The sequence below is a fragment of the Emydura macquarii genome, unplaced genomic scaffold (assembly GCF_026122565.2).
Source record: "Emydura macquarii macquarii isolate MOO-44397 ecotype Brisbane River unplaced genomic scaffold, CSIRO-AGI_Emac_v2 contig_450, whole genome shotgun sequence".
Classification (NCBI taxonomy): Eukaryota; Metazoa; Chordata; order Testudines; family Chelidae; genus Emydura; species Emydura macquarii.
Window position 1 is genome coordinate 9,230,801 of NW_027130587.1, and position 25,701 is coordinate 9,256,501.

At 40.0% G+C, this 25,701-nt stretch overlaps 1 protein-coding gene across 3 annotated transcripts in view; it reads left to right on the top strand.

Annotated features, from left to right (window-relative positions):
* GALNT17 (polypeptide N-acetylgalactosaminyltransferase 17) overlaps nt 1–25,701 on the top strand; it is a 235,303-nt gene that overhangs the window by 47,670 nt on the left and 161,932 nt on the right. For all 3 annotated transcript variants that reach the window (XM_067537921.1, XM_067537922.1, XM_067537923.1), the window contains exon 2: nt 15,956–16,139. In XM_067537921.1, the coding sequence (XP_067394022.1) occupies nt 15,956–16,139 (184 nt within the window). The remainder of the gene's footprint in view (nt 1–15,955; nt 16,140–25,701) is intronic.

Sequence of the window (25,701 nt, forward strand, 5' to 3'; positions counted from 1 at the left end):
GCTGTGTGTTACTTTATTTGGTTAACCTATAAAGTAATAGCAAATTCACACTGGTGGTTTTAACCAGAAGCATGCATAATAGGAGGATTCTTTTTACAAATAGTGAGTCAATTTCTGTAGTCAGTTACATCCATATAACCTCTTCAACAGGAAACCCTGTACTGAGGGCTGAATTTAACTCATTTTCATAAACATTTATCCTATCATGTTATGTGCAGAAATATTATGCCATCTACTTTTCAGTATCGATGCCAAGGGTTTTGCACTGAAGTCATGCATCCTCCATGCTACTAGCAAGAATGCCACATGCACAGAACTGCATTAAAGTAATGTAGCATTTCTGTAAAATTTTTAGAGGGAAGATTTCAATTGCCTTTAAAACGCCTCACAGAGCTTTTTATTCCTGTAATAGAGTCTTTGAAATGTTGGCTTTAAAACTCCACGGCCTGATTAGAAGTATTTTTGTTTGCATTTAATAACTTTCCTTTTTAAACACAAGGACTTATTTTCACCAATAGTCTCTTCATAGAATACCAAGAAATAGTTGCATGCTTCTCACAAGCTAGTTAAGAATATAATTCTGGTATTTCCTGTAGTCCTGGCTATTGGGCAGTAATAATGAAGGACAGAAAGGACATAGGCTTGAAGATATTGTTTTCTGTTCTAAATGAGAAGCAGTTGTTTTTTCCCAGCTCAAGAGAAGAGACTCATTCATTTTTTAGTATCTAGATAGAGAAAAGTATTTTCAAAACAGGTTAAGGGAGCTGCAGCCAACTGTTGGCTGGAGATGTAAATGATTAAATCTTAAAAGATAAAAATATGTTTCAGTTAAAATGCTGTTAAATCCTTGAAGCCAAAAATATATTAATGCAATTATCAATTCCCATACAGTTTTGAGTTTCATTCTAGTATTCTTTATTGGCATCATTATTTATATATTTGTACTGAGGTAGCACCTAGAGGTCCCAATCAGGGATCAAGTCCCCATTCAGTGAGACACTTCACTCCCAATCAAAAAGACAGCCCTTGTCCCTAAGGGTCCAGTTCTGATGTTTTCACACTGAATAGCAGAACCTCACTCCAGGAACTGTCCCTAAACATTTTGTATTTGTTAGTATTTATATTGGAAGAGTGCTTAGGGGACCCCAGTCGTGCACCAAGATCCCATTGTTACGCAGTTTATGAACACATAATAAAAACACCCTTCGCCCCAAGGATCTTACAATCTAATTAGTTAACTAATAGCTAATTAGATTAATTAGTCTAATGACTCCATCTAGAAAATGCAGAATTTACTCTAGAACCTTTTTTTTTTTTTTTTTTTAAACCCCTAGTGTATGAAATCCCTTCTCTCACCACAGTCCCCAAGTTGGCAGTCACATCTTTGCAGGTGGACCCTGGTGTTGGGTTGGAGCCCATTGATTTCAATCCAATGTGCTCAGATGTAAGGGATCTGCTTATATGGATCTAGTTGAAGGATGAGGGCCTTTTGTGTATAGTTCTTTCTTTGTTTATGTGTAGGATGCATTCATTTTCTTGATTTCAAATGATTCTGCTCTGGGAGGATCGATTTTAAAAGAGTATAACTGACCCCATTGAAATGAGGACCATGTTTCCTACAAGAACGTACAAATTCAAAAATATGTTCAGTTGTTTGGCCTAAAGGACTTGATATTGTCCTTTTAAATTTATCCTTTTAGAAATCTGATCTTTACAAATGAAGTAAATATGTATTTTTGCCAAAGTTTTAAATACTAAGTCATATTAAAGTGCTTCTTGGTTGCCAGCATTGTAACTAGAGCCATACAGGAATGTGCTTAGAGCTTTGAAGGAGAAAACATATTTATTATTTTTACTAATAACCTATTTTTACGTTTATATCTGTCTGCACACACACTGAAAACTATGGTTCATGGTGTTGTTTACCTGTTAGTAACAGAAGCTGGGGACTGGTTAGTCTGATTTTCAGCTTCAAGGTGTGATGCAGAGTAAAAAGAGGAAGTGGGTTAGGTACAGCGGAGACAGGATTCATCACTCTGAATTCAGATTGGTTTAGCTTTGCTATAATGGCTGCATTCATCCTTAAATTGATGTACAGTGGTCATCCTTACCAAATTGCATATTGTCTTAGGGCTTGCCTAGACAATTAGTTTGTGGTGAGCAGGGTGTAAATCTACAGGGCACAAGTGTGGCCATGCATTAAGTGTCCATGTGGCGCCTGCTACCACACACTAAAATTTCCCTAGTGTGCACTGACCTACTCCTGTTTCAAAGCAGAGTAGATCAAAGTGCACCAGACCCTGTGAGTATGTACTTGGGGTGGCTAGCCCACGTTACCATGGTTACAGTACTATTGTTGGTGCGCTATCTTGATGAGAGCTTATGCGAGCATGTCTGGGAATCGTATCCCAGCTTCTGTTGCACATGTAGACTAAGTAACCTCAGTTCAGCATTTGAAGTATTTGTTTTAGTTTGTACAGGAAAGTATAGAGACTGATTGCAAATATTGAGGTGACCTCCTGTATTAGCATGTTGAATTTAGAGTGAGCACTCGTCAGAGCAGGAACCATGTCTTGTTTTTGTGAAGCATTTAGCACGTTGTTGGTTACTTCAAATAATAATTGTCTGTCTAAGATAAAGGTTGATTGTAAGAGAGTGTCAATGTCACTCCATGTCACCTACTCACATCAAGGTGATAGATGGCTCTCAGTTTTTGCTTCACCTTCCCAAGGACTACAAAGCAGATATGGGCCAACCCCCAGATTTAAACACTCCCATCTGTTTCCTAGCCTGATATGTATCCAGATTATATATCATGGGCCAAACCAACACCCTGGATCTGAGCTGGCCTGTACATTGGGATGTTTAAAATCCTGATCTAGGTCTGCATTATTGCAGTTGAGCTCATTTCTACCAAAGATGTGAGAAAGTGGAGTTAGAATGAACATACAGAAGATTGAAATCATGTTGGGTGTGAACCTGGTAGAAGAAAGGATTCAGTGCGTTTGGTTGCCTTAAGCAACTCTCGTATGTGGATTCAAACCAGAAAGAGGAATTGAAAAAGGAAGAAGAATGAACCCCCGTACCCCTCTCTGCATTAAAAAAGTGCCCGATCCTGGCAGCTGCATGAGAGCAACTCCTATTGACTTCAGCAGAAGTGTCACGTGCAGCAGCTGCAGGATAGGCCCAAGATACTTAAGATGTGTTGCCATTCATGGTACATGTAGCTGAAACATAGCAAAAGGGAAAGGATACATAGCAAGTCATAGAAAAATGTATGTGTAGTATTGCGTGGAGAGGCAGTAGGACAAACATGGTAAGCCACCTGACCAAAGTGAAGGGAGCTTGTAAAGAACATGAAATGGCAGAAGATAGTATTGGAAATGGCATTGGATAGTAATCATCATAAAAGCCAGTAGTGCTTAAAGTGAAAGGACACGCTTTCTGCTACGTTTTCATGTCAGAATTAAAGAAGCCCTTTGTTCTATCATGGAGAGAATGAAAGTCACAATGACCCTTCTAGAGAAACTATTACAGACACCTTACTTCTGACATTGCTCCTACAAATGGATTTTCCAAATGCTTAAATCTGATTTGGTTTGTACATGCTGGGCTAAGAATATATAATACAAACAAAAAATTCTAATCTAAAAGATGTTTTGATAAAGCTGCTGGCTGCCTCCTCTCTTGTTCCCTTGTTTACTCCCAGTCATTTGTTATTCCCTTTAAATTGCTACTAGGCATTGTAGGAAGGCAGAGTCTCCTCATAACCAAATTTGTAACACTTTGACTTTTCTTCTGACCTACCTCTGCAGCATGAATTATGTCTCCATTGATAAATAAATCACCTACAAATAGATCAACAATAAATGATGATTTATCCCATTTTATCCCAATATCAATAAGGAATAAATAACAGCTCTTTCAAGGCAAGTAGTGGTCAATTTAGGCATTATTTAGAATGGTGGGCTGAATCCCTGTACATTATCTACTCAAAGAAGAGAGATAGTCTCCACACATTTGTTTAAATTCATGTAGATCATCCCCTGAAGCATCCTGCTTAGGAATTTGAACTCGTTTGACTGCTCTGGATCCGCAGCTGAGTTGTGGAGGACATGTATTAAGATAGAGGGGCTGTTATATATTATGTAAACAAATTTGGCGAAGAAAATTAACTGGGGATTAAAATATTCAAACAGATTAGAACTACTGTATGTTGCAGTGTATTACCTCACTGTAAAATGCTACAGTTTACAAAGATGACCACAGGAAAAAGACATGGATTATGCAGCAAAATGAAGTGTCGCTTGTAAGAGAGAATATCTTAAGTGGAAGCATTGTCACCAAATTATAACATTATACGTTTTTCATATATATAAAATGACATGAAGTCCAGTCACCCAGGTTTTTATTCTGGATGTTGTACGCTTTTTAGATTTCATAAACTCGATGTGTGACTTAGTGATTTGACCAGAAGATTTGGAGACAGGGCTTTGGGTTCTGTTTCTACACACAGCCATTTTCTGGCTGAATGATCTGGGACAAGTTATTCAACCTCTGTTTGACCATTTGAAAAATGGGTGTAATTTGTTGTTGTTGCAGTAGCTTACAGCTAAGGTTCCAAACATGGACCATAATCCTAGTGTGCTAGTGGCTGTTCAAACACTGAACAAAGAACATGGCCCCTGCATCAAGGAGCTTTATATTTAGCTCTGTTACAGAGGTTCTTTGAACATTTAATTGTGTCTTACAGCCTTTCATTAGATACAAATCTGTGGCCTTCTAGGAATTCCATTTTATCATTATGCTGTACAGCCCGACCATTCATATTTTTACATTGACAGTAGAGAGCAAACTCTGAGCCTCCTCCTTCAAGACCCCTATCTTGCAAAGCATACATGCGCATGCTTAACTTTAAACATGTGAGTCGTCCCATTAACTTCAATGGACTGGACTAGGACTCCAAAACACAGGCTCGTAATACTTGAACTAAATGAGACTCTATCTTCACTGTAAGCAGTATAGCGATTATGATCCAGTTAAGCAGTTATGATTCTGCCCTCAAATGGTGCTGATATTCATTTACCCAGTTGCTATTCATTACAAGTATATTTTTATTAGATACAACATCTTGATTCATTAATAATATGCGTTTTGGATTATGTATAGTTAGTATGCATTTCACTCTAGATGTGCCTGAGAGGGAGGGCGCTAAAGGGAAGAGGAATCACAGTACAAAACATTCCTCTCCTGTACCTGAATTGCATCTCTGATGAGTGCCCTCAGATATTACAAGTCTTACCGTGTCGTCCCTTTGACCTATTTGCAAGCACAAACAAATAGGAAAAAGTTGAAAGAGCAAAAGCACTCTCTCGGGTGCCTGCATATCCGAATGCAGCAACGTCCCACTGGTAACCAACAATAAATTGTTAACTCTCCAAGCGAGAATGGTGTCCAATCACAGTCAGAGAAAAGATTATATGTATAAAAGATTAACTGTACTGAGCAAAACCCTGTAAAATAGACTTTCTTGACCTTAAAAAGTAGCGAGTCCATAGCTCAGTAAAGAATAATTATTTGAAAAAAGCATGTACGTGGTTGCAGAAAATACATATGTTGACTCAAAGTGTCTCTTTCTACAGAGAACTTTGTGTGAGAATTACATATTTGCACTGAGATACTTTTATTTCTTTTGGGAGAGTGGCCGCTGTGGGAGACACTAAGTCCTCCAAAGTAAGCAGAAGTGTTGAGCTGTAGACCTGGGAGGGATGATATGGAACATGGCTGTGTTTGCCTTGTGCAGCAACTTAAAAGAAATATATATTGATTCCCATTGTAAAATTCAATGTGTCTTAGTGTCTTTGTAGCTACATTAGATCTGCATAGTGAGACCCCCAGTGAACTTTGATGAGTTGTCTGCACTTTTTCTTTTCCTGGTTATCAAAGGCTCTGTTTATGGAAATATAGGTTTGTTATTTGCCTTGGCTTGGTGAACAAGAATGCATAATGTGGTCCGTTTCACATATATGAAAAGGAATGAGGTGAGGTGGGTTTTTATTGTTATAATGTGTTCACTAAAATGTGGCATTTCCTTTCTTGCCATATTAAAAATAAATGCCCACATAATATGTTAGGTGATTTTTTCCCCTGGTAAGTGGCTCATTTGCAGACAAAAGAAATGGTTCACAGAAAAGGGAAAAAGATACGGATTTTTAAAAAAACAACTTCTCCTGGGAAAATTTGATCTGAAAATAATAGATTCTGTGGAAGGAAAATATGCAGAACAATTTCTTGGACAGAACTTCACAAAAAATCAAAAACTGCTGACCTGATTTTTTTAACGAGTGCATATTCATAGATTCCAAGGCCAGAATAGATCATTATGATCATCTAGTCTGACCTTCTGTCTAACACAGGCCATAAAACTTCCCCAAAATAACTCTCAATTCCCCTTGAAAGTCACACTATGATCTCTTTACACCATTCTGGTATTGTAAAGGGGCCTTGGAGTGGAATGAAAATGTAATATAACCCCCACTCATCTCTTCTGGGAAGGCAATAAACAAGCAAGTTGTCATGCTTAGTCCTGGACCCAAATTTCCAGGTAGCTCAAGTATGGGTGTAAGGTGGGTCTTAGTTCCTTGCACAGGTAGGTAGAATCAGAATTACGTGAGTCAGAATCTAGCCTGTTGTTATTACATTAGAGAAAACGTTTTTAGATGAATGCCCAGATATGCACCTGCCTGAATACAGTAACCACATACTTTAACCTACAGCCTTCCTCACTCTAACCTCATGGCCTTCTCTAACTCTAAGTGCTACAGTTTGTTAACTCCACTCATCAAGATTAGGTGCCAATCCAGAAAACACCTAAGTATGGGAGCAGATCTGGGACACTGATGGAACTAATCACATGCATATGGTTACTCGTGTACATGTTTTCTAAATATAGGTGGAAGACTGTAGGCTGCATGGGGCAGAGGTCTTGTCTGTCTTCTTGAACTGTGAAACACCTAGCTTGTGTTTAGGTGTTATCAGAATAGTTACATTGTCTATAATGTGAAATATTATAATGCTATACATTTGATTATATTAAATTTTTTATGAAATAAAATATGAAAAAGAATCTATCTATATAATATTTTAGATATATTTTATTATATATACTATCTCATCCCAGATGCTTTTCAGGAGAAATCTTTAGCATGGCAGTTTAACCTCACTGCTTAAATCAGTGTTAATGGGAGCCATGAGAACTAACTCCCTGTGCTGAAAATTTACTCCTATAAGACAGCAAGGTTAGTGGATCATTCACAGCTGCAATTGCTTATGTTGAGTTTTTTACCCCCTTTCCTGGAGCCTCAATAAATAGCCAGCAGATTTATATTTCAGAGAAGAGTGGGAAACAGACCAAACCAGCCATGATTAAGAGGTGTCCAGCCGTATGGGGAAGAAAAGAGCAAAGGGCTTTGTAGGTATTTCTTGTTGTTTGCCAGGGAGGAAACAAATCGTGACACTTATGAATTAGCCAAGTTAAACTGCAAAATACATGGACTGAGAAACCTTGGGAAAACAATATGCGTAACCAGCTAAGTGTCCTAGAGACGATGAAATGCACTGACAGGCAGATAGAGTATATCAAAACTAAATGAGAATTGGATTGCCAATATTTTTTATCCCTCCCCACCTTTGACCTTCCTTCCAACATCTTCTCGTCCAGCAAAAGACTTTGTCCTTTCAGTAACCCTTCCCTGGAAACATTGTTCATCCCTGTCCCAATGTTTTCCTTGATCCTTACTCTCCTACCTCTGCTGGACAAACACTTGAAGTCACATTCTGCCATCTGATACATAGATGCTTTTCCTATTTAAATTGATAGGGGCAGGAGGGCAGAATTTTGCTTTTTTTTTTTTTTATAAATATGTGCTGAGAACATCAGCTATGGATCCAGCCTACCAAGCAGAACTGTATTCAATTCAGATCCAACGGATTTACTTGGTGTCTGAACTGGCAGGGTCTAGGAGCACTGTCATAATGACTTTTTCATACCCTGGAAGAGTAGGCTAGAAGAGAAGGGTTGGGAAAGGTACATGTTAAATCTCTCAACTGCAACAATTCTGAGTAGAGCAATTATTTATTATTTGTATTATGGTAATATCTGGGGATCCTAATCATAGACTACGTCCCCCAGTGTTCTTTGCGCTGTACAAACAAATGACTAGAGCTGTCTGGGAACCAGAATTCACTGGAATTTCTGCCATTTCAGGCAAAAATATGATTTAGAATTGGAGTGGAACATTGAATTTCAAAATTTCCCAAGCCACATAATTTTTTAAAACATTTCATTTTGGGTCAGTTGCACTATTTATTATCATTATTTTATTTTGAATTATTTTATGAAAGAAAAGAAAACACTTTAAAAATAGAAAAACACAAATAGCATAAATAATAAATATAAAGTAATAAAAATATAAAGTAAAAAAGTAAAATTAAAAATTAATGCAACAATAAAAATAAACTTCAAAACAAAGTAATTTTGAAAAGAAAAATCAAAACATACCATTCTGATCAGGTGAAAACAAATACAATTGAAACTGAATCTTTTGACCTTATCAAAATGATTTCTTTCCAGTTTTTTTCTACTCAAAATTTCATTAAAGTTGACATGGTCCCATGGAATCTTTCAATTTGGACAAATCATTATTTTCTGATAGAAAAATATTCAGTAGGAAATTTTTCAAGCTGCATTATGCACAGCACAAGACTGAGTCTTTGTCTCAAGGAGCTTACAAAGAAGAAACAGAGCTCAGTAGCATGGCAGATGGGAAAAAAATTAGAAAGAGCAGAATAATAAATGTAGCTGGCCAGAATCTCAAAGTCACTAAATGGAGCTATGCCAGTTTACATTGACTGAGGATCTATCCCGGTATTGTACTAGAAGCAGTCTACCAGTTCAGAAATGTACAGGCAGTTGTGGACATCTGCACATGGGTGTCGTAGATATTTTTCTACACGTCATCATCACCATGCAGTGGTGTCAAAGCACTGGATTTACTGACCCTGAAGGCAATTTTGTGTCTTTAAAAATGACAGTGCAGTACTGGCACCCATATTTAATTTCCATATGTTATTATTGCTTTCAGTTTTTAATGTGAGGCAGTGTGCTGTAGGTTTTTTCCTACTATCTACATGGACAGAATTATTTACCCCCTTTTGATGCCAGCCCAGGTATGGTAGTCTGTTAGACTGGCTTAGACATCTGATGTAAATTCATTCTTGTAGAAGGGGAAAAAATTGGTTGTGCCTATATCCCACTAAAAATTAATCTCTGAGCATTGGTTTTAGACAGAGGCTGACTAAGGTGAACTTCCTCAGTTTGCATTTGGATGCCTTGTGCTTTATGTCAGCAAAATCCATACATATCTTGTCTGTATTTTTGACACTGAGTTTCCTTTTTGTTGTGACATTTTATGCCATTCCTTGATCAGCTTTTTTTTAAAAAAACCAAACAAATAGCACTTAAGTAATATTGCCAGGCTAAGGCGCTCCCTTACCTTGGCCAGTACTGTGAGTTTTATTCTTACAGTCATTATCAGTAGGTTGGATTGCTGAAATAGACTCTTTCTCTTGGCCTTCCTGCAAATGCACTTTGTGTACCATAGCGGATCCAAACATATTATCTAGGTACCTGGAATTGACAATCATCTGATCACACTGAATCGGTCACTCCATTACTTGGCAGTGTCCTCAGATTATCATGCATGGACTGTAAAATATAGATGATTTCTTACAAATCATGTATCTTGTACCTTCTGATTTAATATGACTTATTATAGCATGTCATCCCATAGAACTTTATAAACTATAGACCATCTACAGGAATCACTTCCCCAGTGGCATGTAGGCACTTTGGAATGGAATGTAGCAGCTGTTCAACCATGCAGCAATAAACTACACAGGAATTTAGGGGGGCAATATGTAATTTATTCAGAATTTGGCTAGGACAACCATCTTCTTGGGGGGAAAAAAGTAGCATGCATCTTTAATGACCAGAAGTAATCAGTGTGATGTTTATAAGGTTCATCTGAAAGATGGCACTTCCAGAAGCACAGAATCTCCTGGGGGCAATTGTTTCAGTACACGCTTGTAAAGAAAAGTATCCTAATCAAATTACCAACACCAGTTCATGCAGTGTCCTGGGTTTTTCTTGAAGGTCTCCCATAAAGGTATTTTCTAGTCTCTCTACTTAGCTTATGAGACCCATTGAGACGTTAGCTCCAGGTGACATATGGCTGCAGCTCTTCCTTCTTCTCTATTCCAGCCAGGTCTCTTAAGTCTTCCAACTCTGAGTTGCTTTCTGTTGCTAAATCCTGCTTTTATTCTGCGAATAACTAGACAAGGGTGTGAACAAAAATCCTGGGTGCTAACAGTCTCAGACTCTGATGAAGTTTGGAACTGGTCCAAACTTTGCAGCTGGTCCTGATCTCTATAATTGGCTGAACTGAACCCTGGAATTTAAACAGTCCTGGCCTTTTGGGGAAGCTCAATTCTTAATTTAGATCCAAGCATTATGGCTAGGGACAATCTTTGCCAGTAAATGATCATTTGCACTCTCAGCTCCTTTCTGTTTCAAACGCTCTGTCCTTCTCCATGAGGGAAGTTTATTCCTTAAATATTTATACAAGCCAGGTTAATATTTGCTTTCAATTGTGCTGAGGCATGGGAAAATGCTTTTCCCAGTTGCACTGTGCATGGGCTGTTTGTTTGACTGGGTGCTTTGTAAATGAAGACTGTGTATCACATTATATTGTACTTTACCAAAACCCATTTCTGTCCAAAAAAGCTACTGTTTCCTTATGAAATATACTGCCAGTTTAAGAGGAGAATAATATAATTACTGTAATTTTGCTATGGAGATTAAATTTTTATACCATTGTGAAGAAAACCAACACTTTGTGCATCCTTGGAGAATTTGATTTCTGGCTTTTCAGCAGAAGTGGCTCAGATATTTGGAGTTGTAGGCCGAGGCTCTTCCTTATTGCAGCAGTGTAAGAGTTGGATGGTCCTCTGCTCAAAGTCTCCCTGCAGATTTAAATTTTGGGGCAAAGTACCCTTTCTGAGATGTTATTTGAAAGAATAGATTTTAATGATGGGGGCAGCTCAGAAATGTTCAGTGGTCCGGTGCAGATCAACACCTGATCTTTATCCAAACTATCTAAATCACTTGAGTTTGCAAAATTGGGAAGGAATTGCCTAAAATCAGGCTCTTTTGGTGAGATTCATGATGTCTATCACTTCTAGATAGGGTGAAACCAAAACAAAAAAAATGCCTTTCTGGTAGTAGTTTGGCAGTTATGCTTCTATGCCTGGCCAGAATAAGAAAGATTTAGTTTGCATCTTGGGAAAGGTTGGTCTCAGTTCTGTTTTTATTTCAATCAATTCACTTTTCCTTGCTTTCAAACCACCAGCAGCATCTAATGATTCATTCTCTATATCAGTAGCAGGGACATGGTAGGAGACATCACTTACTCTTTGGGACCCAGATATAGGGTCCCCAAAGGCAGTGAAAGGCAAATAGAGAATTGAAAATAAAGGCCTTAAGCACATATTTAACTTTAATCATGCAACTAGTCCCATTTAACTCAATGCTACCATTCTTGTTTAAAGTTAGAGGCATGTTGTGTGGGCCATTCTGTCACAGCTGATATCCACAGCAGTGCTAAAGCTGCAGTCCCATTGGTATGAATGACAGAGGGGTGCTGGCAAAGCGTTCTCTTTGATGGCCTCATATCTTTGGAAATAACTCCCTTTAGCTTGAAATAGCCCAAGTCTCATGATCCTCTGCATACTATTATTTATTTGAGTTGCAGTAACATCTAAGGTTTCCTGTCACAAGCCAGGACCCTGTTGTACTAGGTGCTGTACAAACACAGAACAAAAAGAGAGTTCTTGCCCCCAGGCAGTTTACAAGCTAAGTACAAGACAAGAAAAAATAGGTGGATACAGAGAGAGAGAGATGGGGGAGCACAAGCAAGCAATGAGTCACAATTGATATGTTAGAATGTTGTGTGAAAGGCATGTTTGTAAGACTCTTCTTTTTCCCCAGACATTTAAAATTGAGTGGTTGGGGGATGGAATTAAAAGTGTGGTAAATTGTTTGAGGAGGATTTGAGCTTTTAAGTTATTTGGCTTCAGTGAAGGTGAATTAGCTGAACTTGTACTGCTGCACTTCAGCTGCATTTTTAAGTTACATCAAGGGCACCCAAAACATATGGAGAGGCATCCTTTTTAGTTTAAATAAAATGAAATAAAAATGTTTCAGTGATTTGCTGAATCAGGGTCCATATCTGACTATGTCTCTTCAATCCCATCTCTTCTGAGACAGCTTTTCAACCAACTGGAAACAAATGCTGTCTCTTTCATTTTCCGGTTGGAGTTGCTGTTAACATCCTCCTTGCCAAACATTTCTTGAGGATCCTCAGTTCCAAGCTATAAAACAAAGTGACATTTTAGCTACATTGGTGAACCTTTCTGACAGCCTAAACTGGGGGAAGAGGCATGTGACTGGCTCTATGTAAAATGTATAGACTCTAGTTGTCACCTCACACCTGGGGATTTTCACTTTTGTGACTACCCCTTTTGGTGCCTTTGATATACCAGAAAGGATAGGACTGAAAGAGGATATTTGCTCACTGCAGGTCTCTTGCCTAGTATGTGCAGAATGATTGTATTATGTATTTAATTTATTTCACTGACTAAATGGTTTGACATAGGTTTATCAGCTCGTGCTGTATCCACACGAGCAGAAAGATGTATATATGGAAATTAGCTTCAGTGACTGTTTAGTTGGTTGAAATGAATCAACTCTGACATGTCTTTCTGTCATGAATAATCTCTTGAAATAATGGAATTAATGACACAATGAGCTTTTCATTCAAAGATGATGAGCTGGAGGTCAGTTCTGGCTATTTATTTTGGTGGAGCTTCTTCCGTTGACAATGAGGCTTCATGTTGACAAGACATAGAACCTTGTCTACACTAGGGCTCTTTAGCAAAATGTCCCATCGTTCCTAGCACCAGTACAGATTCACCAGTGTTAGCAATGGTGGAAACGCTAATGGAGACACTTCCTGTGGCTGTCAAGATTTTTAACACCATGTCTTTTAGATCTGCTCTGAGCTGGGTGAGACAGGATATTAAAAATTCTGACAACCACTCTGTATTCGTGAGGTATTCTGGGGCTAGCAACTGTAGGGAGCTTTTGCGATAAAAACCTAATGTAGATAAGGCTCTAAACCTTGTTAACATGTAGCCTCAGGGTCATCTAAGGAATCTCCATAAGCACCAGAAAGCAAGAAAGGCCATTACCTCAGCATCTGCACATGGAGAGCTCATAATTCTATTAAGCCCTTCTTAAACCTATTTTTTAAAAGCAACAATAGTAAATGTAGTAAGGGAAGAGCACATTTGTAAATTAAGTAAGTAAATAAATGAAATCAAGCAAGGTTAAAGGGTCAGAGCTTTAAAAGCTAACTGGCAGGAGCTTAAGGCATAACTGCATGCAAGACGTTCTGGGAGTATTTCATAAATCTGTGCTATATTCTTACCAGCCAAGAAATAGCACCTGGAGAGTTCTCAGTACAGGTATTGCATGAACAGGATGAATTAAAATTATGGGTCCAAATCCATATCTGTTATAATGGATAAAATCTGGAATAAATCTATCCATCAGGGAAGTTACTCTGGATTTTCACTGGTGTAAGTAAAATCATAATATGGTCCAAGGTGTTCTAAAGACAGCATGTGAGACTTGGGTCTATCCTATTGCCCCATGTATTAAAAAATTATGAGTCAGGCCTCAGAAAATCCCAGATGGCTTAAAAATCATGAGGGACTTCTTTAAATAATAAATTTTGGGATTTTCAATTTGCTTTCAATTTCACATAGTTGCATGGCTCCAGCAACTGGACCTTTAAGAAAAACACTTAAATATGAGATTCATGATAAAATCTTGAGAGTTAGCAAAATAGAGATCCCTTGTCAGAAGCTGTGATAATAATAACAACACCTCCTGTCAGAGGATTTCAAAGTGATTTATGCTCAGAAATGACTTTTGTTAAGCCTTGCAACAACCATTTAAGGTAGAGAAGTATTAAAATCCCTATCTTGCAAATGGGGAATCTGGGGCATAAAGAGGCTGTCATCTGTGTAAGGTTATACATGACATCCGTGGCAAATTTGGGAGGTAGAACACTGATCTCTGAATTCCAACTCATATGTTTTAGATACAAGACCATCTTCTTTTGTCTTAGGCATTAGCCGAGTTGATGGAGAGCCCTGCTTTGTGAATCAGGGCTCTCTCCAATAAAAATGAAGAAGGAAATATCAAAGGTTTTTTTAAAAGAAATCATCCATCAAACTTCTTAGCATCTGACAAAGAGAAAGGTCTGAATCTCCACTAGTGAAAATTGTTAAAATGTCAAGCACTATATATCAGTAGTGAAACAAGTCTTAACTTGGCTTCCCACAGCCTCCCCTATCTTTATTATTATTATTATTGTTGTTGTTGTTGTTATTATTTTCCTTGATTCATTCTTGAACCTTGCTTAATTCCTATAGCTACGCAGATATGAATAAATAAACCCACTTGATAAAGGCCTAAGAATGCTGTTACACTTTAAGAAAGCTAAGAGGGACATTTTTTTAAATCAACATTTGTATGCTATTCATGGTTCATACTAAATAAAAATGTATTCACTTGGCAGTTATCCAACTTTTTTCTATTCTTATTCTGTGTTCAGCCCATTCTCTTCCTGGGGACATCTAACCTTATATGTAATTACCCCACTGGGAAAGGGAAGTAGATATAAATAACCATAACCTCCTTAAGAACTAAATAGAGTTTGTAGTATGCAGAGATCTCCAGGAGAGGTTGTTATGTTGGCTATTGATGGGAATCATTTTCCAGGACAGCATTTTGCTTAACTGATGGAGGTTATCACAGCACATGAAGAATTTCTTAACTCCCCTTCCTGCATAGCTGGGAAGGACTTACATACAACGGTGATGGATGCTAAAATAATAGATACATGAACAAACGGATATACGTAACACTATATCATTGGTGAAAATGTACGATCTCCCCACACGAATGGGATTGTGAGGAGGAGTATGACAGACTCCCTGAAGAGCTAAGTTTAGTCCTTAATTAAAGTACCCTTCATCTGATTTGCTGGTCTGTACAGACATTCACATAATGCCAGGGGAAACGTGTAGCAGTGGCATACCTAGGGTCTCCGGGGCCAAGCCTGCATTTGCGCCCCAGGCCTCACGCCCCCAACCCTCATGCAGGGCAGGAACGGGCCCAACGCTGCCCCCCCAGCTGCCCCAGGGAGGGGCGGTCTGTACCTGCAGAGGTGGCATAAATTCAATCTTGGCTTTGCCACCTCCCCACCCCCCCTGCACTTACCCACTGCGCGGCGCCCACCTCTCCCACTGCAGCCCGGCGCCGGCTCAGACTGGGCAGCTACACCCCCCAGCCTGGGGACAGGGGCTGGGCCAGCCCTTCACAACGCATGGGGAGGAGGCGCCCAGGGGCGCCCGTCAGAGCTTCCTGTGCCCTCCACTCCCCACCCATCATGAAGGGCTGGCCTGACGCTTACCCGTCGCTCCAGCCCCGCAGCCCAGTGTCGGCTCGGATGGGACAGCCTCACCCCCCCCAGCCTGGGGGTAGGGTGCCAGGATGGCCCTTCACAATGCACGGGGGGAGAGGAGGGGTGCAGGAGGCTCTGCACCCCTCAGAGCCTCCGGCTCCCCTCCCCCTTCGGTACGCCACTGACGTGTAGAACAATTTGGCTACAGCTACTGTTGAAGAGCATCTGTCTACCGCCTCATGGTAGGGTGCTGATCTGACATATAAGCACTCTACAGAAATTTTCTTTTTTTCTTTCCAAAGGTTTGTCTAAGTCGCTTGGTCTCATCGAAGGCTATGGTGGGCGTGGTAAAGGTGGGCTTCCTGCTACCCTGTCCCCGGCAGAGGAAGAGAAAGCTAAGGGCCCACATGAGAAATATGGCTATAATTCCTACCTCAGTGAGAAAATTTCACTGGATCGTTCCATACCGGATTATCGTCCAACCAAGTAAGTATTTCCTTATTATCAACATCACAGAGCCATGTGTGTGAGCAATAAGCCAGCAGTGTTGATTTCCTCCATGATCTCAATTGATGCTTTCTCCCTTCCCACTTCACTCAGTCACAAGACAATGTTGTTCAGTAGTGAACAATTTAATTGGTTGGGATTAAGCCCAAGAGACAGTTTACCAGGATATAACTTAATATGTTGCTCATAAAATTGTGGGTGGTAATAATATTAGGCAGCAGGTTTAAAATGAACTAAAGGAAGCATTTCTTCACACAACGCATGCTAGAGGATGTTGTGAAGGCCAAGACTATAATAAGGTTAAAAAAATAACTAGGTAAATTGATGGAGGATGGGTCCATCAATGGCTATTAGCCAGATGGGCAGAGATTGCTGTTTGCCAGAAGCTGGGAATGGGATGGATCACTTGATGATTGCCTGTTCTGTTCATTCCCTCTGAGGAATCTGGCATTGGCCACTGTTGGAAGACAGGCTACTGGGCTAGATGGATCATTAGTCTGACCCAGTATGGCTGTGCTTATGTTCTTCTAAGAGAGGCCAAGATCTACTCCAGGCCGCAGAGCCCTACTCACTATGGTATCAGACACAGCTTTTTACAAATGTCTATTGCTCTTTAGAAATAGCCTCTATTTTCTTTTCGTAACAGTTCCTTAATCCTGCTAGAGTTCTACGAGTAAACTATTGCCCCCTTCACTATACCTCATCATCCTTCTAGCTGAGTCACTCTGATGAGACTCCTTTCAGGACCAGTCAGCATTGTGCTCTACTCGCCCAGAAGGTTTGCTGTTGTGGGGAAGTGAGGCACTTTTCTCCTTGCGCCAAATGGACAGATGAGCAGTCTGCCTTAGCTGCGTTCCCCAAACATGCTAGCCCAGGGAATGAGAGTTTCGGCCCAAGAATTGAACCCAAGCCAGTGCAGAGCCCCACATTAAGTTTATGAATGGGATTATTGTCTCTTTGGTCTGTATTTGCACAGCGCCTAGCACAATGGTGTCCTAGTCCATGACAGGGTGCTATGGTAATACAAATAAATAGTAATACTCTCATGGGATTGCCTGTGATAACAGGGGGACTGGACTTGATGACCCAAGAGATCCTTTCCAGTCCCATGTCCCTATGTTCCTATTAAGACACTCACCGGACACTGAACTTGTAATACTGCCATTTGGATTTGCATCTTTGATTCTGATGCAGCTCTCAATTGCTTCCCTCACCAACTCCATGCTAGATGTTCAATCAAACAGTTGTAACAAAAGGGAGGTATGAGGAAATGCCTAAAGAGTGGTTCAAAAGAGCAGTCTTTGCAGGTTAGGGTGATCCAAATATTCTTTAATTTCAGGTTTAGGTTCTGTGGTCATGATAGGATATATTAGCAGGAGCGCTGTAAGCAAGACATGAGAAGTAATTTTTTTCACTCTACTCAGCACTGATAAGGCCTCAACTGGAGTACTGTGTCCAGTGCTTGGCACCACACTTTGGGAAAGATGTAGACAAGTTGGAGAAAGTCCAGAGAAGAGCGACAAAAATTATTAAAGGTCTAGAAATGACCTATGAGGAAAGATTGAAAAAATGTGGGTTTGTTTAGTCTGGAGAAGAAAAGACTGAGGGGAGACATGATAAGTCTTCAATATGTAATATTATATGTAATGTTATAAAGAAGAGGGTGATAACTTGTTCTCCTTACCCATTAAGGACAGGACAAGAAATAATGGGCTTAAATTGCAGCCAGAACAGTTTAGGTTGGACATTCGGAAAAACTTCTTAACTGTAAGGGTAGTTAAGTACTGGAGCAAATTGCCTAGGGAGGCTGTGGAATCTCCATCAGTGGAGGTTTTTAGGAACAGGTTAGACAAACACCTGTTAGGAATGGTCTAAATAATACTTAGGCCTGGTCTACACAGGCCGTGGATTTCGGTGGCAGTCGACGGGAGATACGCAAAGTACATCCAGTAACTTGCGTATCTCCCGTCGACTTCCTAACATCTACTTACTGCAGTGTTTCCACTGCGCTGCGCCGATGGGAAATGCCCTCCTGTCGACGCAGTGCTACGCTTCTTGCCGGGGTGGATTAACGGAGTCGACTTCTGGGTTCGATTGAGCGAGTCTTCACTGCCACGCAGTCAAATCCGCAAAATCGATTTTGAACTGCTGGCGGTGTCACCGGCGGTGTAGACTTATCCCTAGTTCTGTCTCAGTGCAGGGGACTGGACTAGATGATATATCGAGGTCCCATCCAGTCCTACCATTCTGTGATTCTGTGTTAGAGCACAGTTAGCTCACGAGGGAATGCCTCTTGAGCAGAGATGCTTTTAAATGGAGGCTCCAAATGTTTCTGAATGGTGATGTACTCTTTTTTCCAGATAGACTTTAAGATTATAATGATGAGATATTACATTTACCTTCTCAGCACATAGAGACGGGTAGACAAATGAGATGTCAAATCATTATCATCCTTAAGAGTTTGGGAAAAAACATTACTGGAGTTTATTTTTATTAAACTTAATTTTAGATATGTCTTACAGAATGTTCTTTGAAATGGGAAAGCGTCAGTTTATCTGTGACATGAGTGAAGGCTTCAATAAAATGAGTCAAGAAAGATTAAGACCCGGAAAATATATATATATCCACATTCCATATCATTAGGCTAATGACAGATTACTGATAATCATGCAAAAAGGAGATGAGGTTAAATACCTATGGCATGCTGGGAAAGGGTTAAGGAGTTAAGGGTTAATGACAAGCTGAAGTCCTTTACTTGCCTCCATACTGCATAAGTTTCAGGCAGCCACCAATGGTTTCCAAGTCCCCCTGCCAGTGACAACAGAAACATTTGGGTGGATTTTCAAAGAGACTGAGGCCATAATTTCCCTTTGTGCAGGCAAAATTTGCACTTGCAGAGTTGCATCAGCAAAATGAATTGCAGATACAAATTGAAGGGTTTGCTCCTCTGGCTACCTGATTTACAAATCCCACTACACTGAAAAACCCTTGGGGTGAGCCTTCTCTAACAGTTAGCTGAATATGAGCTCCTTACACAAACTTTCCTATCCAGAATTCTTACTTCTAGTACAGTCACAGCTAATTTCTGAGGTGAGTTTGGGAATTAATGTTCTTTGAGATCTTGGGCGGAGGGTTGAATTCATTCTTACATTTTTAACTTATCACAATGCTAGTTTATTCTTCCGCAGAAACAACAGTCACATCTGGTGTGTGGTGTTTGGCATTTCCTTCCCATTGAGTTTTTTGGTTTTGTTACACATATGATTATGGGACGTGGCTAATATTTTGGGAGAAGGTTGATATGGGGCATTTTTGTGTACAGTAATTGTGTAATTTTGTTTTATCACTGTGAAGCATTCCATAGTATATTTTTGCACTTGGTTCTTCAGGATTGAGTATCCTGGTATTTTAAGTGAGTGTTTTGTCTGGTTGGGGAGTGGTTATGATTTTTCTAGAGGATTTGGAAAGTTTCATTTCCCCTCTCCCGTCTTATTCCAGGATTTGTTCTCTATTTTCCTAATGCTCTTTTATTGCTGATTTTATGAAGGGCTTTATGCAAACCATTTAAGTCAAGTATCCTGGTCTCTGATTAAAATAGATTCAGGTCGAAGGAAATTAGACTAAAAGGATTTAAAATTGCTGCGTTAGTAAGGAAAACTGTTTTAAAAAAACCCAACAAAACCCTGGCTGATAAGCATTACAAAGCATGTATTAATTTTAAATTTAACTGTGAAAACATACTCGGCGCTACTGGAGACTACTTGGCAATTATAATGCCCACAGACTCAAACTATTCATGGGTCGCAATTCCTGCTACTCAGTGGCTCTTGTTCTTCCTTTTGTTATTTTAAAGAAAAAGCTAAAAAATGAGTGCCTCTCTGTTTCCTGAATGAAAGTAGCTCAGCTCCAGAGCGGAACTGTCCTCTGTTTTAGGAGTTTGGATTCAGGGTTTCAGTCTGAACCCCTTTCTGAAAGGAAGGCAAAAATATCACGCCTGGTATAAAACGGGCATTGATGCCATGCAAACTTCCTCAAGCTAGCTCTGGTTGTAAAACTTCAATCCTGATCTTTTGCAACACTCTGATTCTTCTGATCCCAGTCATCTCTTGAGCAAAAGCTGCTGGTCATGTCAACATAGCATGTTATTATGAAGTATAAATTATGTCCACATAGAGGATAACAGTCTATTACTTCTCTCAGCTAATGGAGCCTTAGGCTTGAGTGATGGAGCGTCTGTGGTTTAGGTCTGAGGTTCAAATTCTGGTGCAGGTGTGGATTGTTACATCAAATAACAGCATGAATGGTTTTGCATTGCACACAAATGAGGCTTGGATAAGGCCATTCAACTCATTTACATCTTTGACCTAAGAGGAGATAGGCTTCTGTCCTCATGTTCTGCCTGGAAACGAGCCTTTACTGTTAGACCAGAAGTCTCAAAGTGCTGCCCAGGGACTCCACGTGACGCACAAAGCACTGAAATACAGGCCAGGTTTACTCTCTCGTCGTATGTTCTCGCATGTAACTGGTGCTGAGGGAAAAAGCTGATTATTTGCAGGTTTTATTGCTGATGAACTCAAGCCGCAATTACTACTCACCTATGAAGTAAGGTAAGAGTACAGGCAAACAGGATGATGAGAGGTTTATTTTTTATTAAACATAAGGCACATTTAAATGCAAATAAGATGTAGCCCGTGGGCTCTTGGTGGATGGCCACTATGGCACATTGTGGTGCTAAATTTGTGCACTTCTGCTTTATGCAGTGACTCAATGATGCATGAACACTCTGATGTAATAGAATATAACACCTTCCTAAATTTATTTGGAAAGGAGGAATTGCCAGACTGGATCAGACCAATGGTCTGTCTAGACTGTATCTTATCTCTGACGGTGGCCAGTAGCGGATGCTTCAGAGGAAGTTTCAAGAAACCATATAATGGACAGTTATGAAATAATCTGCCCATAGGGTATATTTCTTCCTCACCCCTGTTTATGAGTGCCCTTAATCATGTGGGCTTACATCCCTAATTTATATTGGGTTTTTATCCTGTCTAATATAACTATGGAGTTCTCATTATCCAGATACATGTCTAATCCCTTTTTGAATCCCAGTTAATTCTAGTTCAGTGGTATTTTATGGCATGGGAATTAAGACTAGATTTAAGAAAAACAATACCCACAAGTGTTGTGTCTACCCAGAACTGTGACAAATTTGTTGAAGGTGAAATACCCCTGCTATGTAGAATCTCTGAACATTTGTTGTTAGCATGATAACATTGTTAAAATGAACAGAATATGTTAAAGTGAAGGAAAAAAAGCAGAGGTAACGAAGAAAATCACATGCCTTGTTTTTTAATTATTCTGAGGATTTCCTCTCTAATGGAACACTCTCCTCCACTCACCAGCGGCATTGTGGTGCTTCAAATAGACGGAGAAGGCATGGCACAGATAGACTTGTGTCTTTTCCAACATGCAGCTATTTGATCTTGTATTTGCTAGCTAGCCCACGTGGCTTTTGGGGGAATGGAATGGGCAGGAGATGTGGATCATCACACACAGTCTTTTTCTAAGAAATGTCCAGTGACAAATCAGTGGCACTAATTATTATAATCATTCTGAGTAACAAGTTCAGAGTTTGAGTCACAGCCATTATTCTCAATTCTCCCCCTGATTCTGAGTCACCGACACAGTTCATTTCTGTAGCTGCCTTCTCTGATAGTCTGTGAATAATGGTCTTTTTGCCACCATCTGGCCTCAAATGCTTTTATTCCTGTGAGCTTTGCTGCAGCTCTTGAGCTCCAGGCATTTCTCCCCATGGAAGATGGACAAAGAGACAGAGTTTATGAAGTCTGGGGAAGCGTTTTGTTCAAACTGGCATACCTGCGAAGCTGAAGCATGTTGCAATAGATGTTTTTGTTCTGGCTGCAACTTGATTGCAGATGTCCCAAGGTTGGTTCTAGGTACCACATGTACCCCAATATGTGACTGTACTGTCGCTCTCAAGCAGCCCCTTGCCTCCATTTCCCCCTTCAAGGGGCTCCTTAAATAAACTCCACACAGGCTTTTTAGCCAATAATGCCCCTTCTCCCAGGGTCTAATTTATTGTCACAAAACAGAAAACAAAACTCAGTCCTGGAGCTTCTCTTCTCCCCCAGTTGTGCTCTCTGAAACTCTTCCCTGGCTGGAGTCTTTTCTTACTCATGTGGTGTCTTATCTGTCTTTCATGCAAAAGAGTTCAAAATAAAGTCTCCTCAACTCTGTGTACTTACCCTTTTAGCTGGGCTTCTCCCGAGCCTTTCCTGTCTGTAGTCTCAGCCCTAACTCCTAGGACTTGTTGGAACCTACTGACTCCGAGCAGCCTCTGATTCCCATGATCTCTGTTGAGGTATGCCTCTTTAGTAATAAGGGTAGGCTGGACCCAGGACTGTATTCCTGAAGGGGGTCAAGGCACAATATTTATTGTCTTCTTGATAGTCAGAAAATAAAATCATGTTTGGATCGGTCGGATATATATACGAGTGAAAGCTGCCCTTGGCAGCTTATTTCAAAACATTACTATGAGCTGGTTTTAAAAAAAATCCGTATAAATTTCCCTGGGCATTTTAAAAAGAATGTTTAATTTTGTTTTTGTTCCTTCAAACTTACATCGACATTTTTTTGATTGTTGAAAAATTTCAACTGGCTCCATAGCTGGTTGAAACACCCCCCCCCCCTCCCCACCCCCGCCAACATTTTCAACAAAATGAAAAAAATCATAGCAAATTGGAAATTAATGAAATTTCAGCCAGTTTAATTATTATGTAATGTTAAAGCAATCTGTTGATAAGCATTAATTTAACTAAGCCTTAGCTATATCTTGACAGGTTCAAGGCCCTCTGTAGGATGGGAGTGGAATACCTCTCACTCTCTCAACTGTGAGACCTCAGCATGCCTTGACATCTTCACTCCTCAGGAAGCAAGAAACTGTGACCTCTGTTGTGTGTACTGGGGACATGGCCTTTTAAATCTCTGAAACCTGCTTCCACAGAATCTAAGACTGACAATGAATTATGTCGCTGGATTGCACTTAAACAGTCCCACGATTGAACCCTAGTAGTTCTAAGAGCTGGTTGAGATGTTTACATTCAGTTAAGGAAAGAGAGACCCTTCTGTTTGCTTGCTGAGAGATTTTAGGCACTCAGGAGCATGAGTCTTAGTAAAGGAACACATTTTGGGTATCCTGTGCAATATGTTCCATGAGCTATGTTTTGGGTTTGGGTGGGAGCATCAGGCCAACATACTTCTGTACTGATGACTAAAATGAATTGATCTTAAGACCTCCATAGGATTTGTAAGTGCCTCTGTGCAGGAACACCCTCCAGCATTTTGGTGCTGTTTCTGGCTCATACCATGATGTAACTATGCTGGGTGCGTCTTGTTGATGGAACATGAGGCTGGTCTTTTTTAGGCTAGTATATATAACCTTTTCTTCCCTCTCTCCCTGTCAAGATCCCTGTGTGTCCAGGTATCTTATTTCTCTTAAAAGTGAGAGGAGTACAGGCTCCAGTAGATTGTTGACAAAGCATTTTTGTCTGTGACATCTGTAAGTACAATTTCCTGTGGACAATTTAGTTCTGGCGAATTTGGTTTCAGATCTGCAGCAGGTGTAGTCCTCCTGTAGCAGTTAGGAGCATTCTTCTCTTAGCAATTTCCTTAATTTGTTTAATGAATAGAATGCTTCTGACCTTGCATATTTGTGACATTGTGTCAAGTGCTTAATCAGCTCCTTGTGTTTAGCTAGTGTTCATGAGATGAGGCTGAGGGGAAAGAGAGCACATTTTTTACTTTTACTTCATTCAGAATTGCAAGGATGACAGTTGCCAGCGAATGGAGCTTCAGGGCCGTTTCATCACAATCTTTGTTGTTCACCACAAACAATAGAAAGAACTGTCTTGAATTCTGTCTCATTCTGATACATCTTGTGAAGGTTTTGTGCTATTCTACATGAATGTAGCAGCAAGCAAAAGCGTTGCAAGGCATAGCAATTTTCTCCTACAGTCAAAATGTAGTGAAAAATATTTTGCAAGGAGTGTAGGAAAGCCTAATCAGGGAGAAGCCACCACAGCATTTACAGGATGTAAATGTCCCATTTAATTATCCTCTGAAGCTGTGCAAAACAGGACCTCTGCATTTTCAAGCATCCTGAACTCAGTCAGGGGAAAGCAAATATAAGAACCAAGTTTACAGTTCCCCCAACCCCTCCGACAGCTCTAAGGTAGACTATGATTTATTGAAAGCTGTGTTAAAATTACAAGCTAGTATGTTAAGTGTAATGGGTTTCTGAGGCCCGATTGCAAGCTAGGGGGTATTACTGTATGGGAGTGTGTGACCTGGGTTTTCAGAAGTCAGTTTGCAAAGAGCCAGCCAAGCACAAGTTGGGGTGAGGTTGTGCATCACAGCCTTTGAGCAGCATCTGACAAAGTGGGTTGCAGCCCATGAAAGTGTATGCCTGCAGAAATTAAATTTGTTAGTCTTTAAAGTGCTACGGGACTCCCATTGTTCTTGTTCTCTCTCTCTGTCTGTTTTTGGTTCTTGCATGTTAGGGTTCTGGGTTCTAACAAATAAAGTGGTGCCATTTGTAACGTTTCAGAAAGAGTATTTACGTTCTTATCTAACAACTCGGTTGGAAAGGTCACCCTGACATCAAACAGTTTTGGCTTTTGCATGTACTTTTTCCAAACATTACACACGTGACCTCACTTCTAGGCATTTCTTTGGGACAAATGGTGAAGTCAAATACAAAGCTTTGACAGAAAAAAAGCAGGCTGGGCATCAGCAACAATCCATTAATGTTATCTAAACACAGATTGCTACTGGAAATATTCCTCTGCCCGCACAGCTCTGATATTTACAGTCCCTCATTGTATTGTTGTAGACCTTTGGTGATGTGTGCAAGGAGAGCTACACATTACAGACTTCAAGCCACATCCTTTGCTGCTGTAAATCGGTGTAATTCCATTGATTTAAATGGCGCTATGCTTATTTACATCAGCTGAGAATGTGGCCCTTACTTAGACTCTGAACGCTGACTTTAACGCTGAAGGTTGTTCATATTTATCCCTTCTCTGTGATTGCCAGAGCAGATTTGCTCCAAAGATGCTTTACCAAATGCTAGCCTCACAAACTGAACTTGAGATCTGAAAACCAGACTGGGTTCTTTCCTTTCCGTGTGTCATCACCAGCAAATTATGCCCTCATTTTCACATGCAAACCCAACCTGAAATCTGAAAATCAAAATGTGCTCTATCTGTCACTTAAATAAAGATGCCACAGTTAGAACTTCGCTGGTTCTTTGACTATGCACAGGGCACAGAAGCATGCAGCTTTCTCATAGCACTGATACTAAGATAAACTTGATATTAAATAAGTAATAATATTTTATCTTTGTTCTTAAATGTATCCAAAGTTGCGTGTGTGCAGAGAACGTTATTAGATTTTCAATCATTCCTGTTTGAACAATATGGGCACATAAACTCTTTAAATTCTTTAAAGAATCTGACACTTT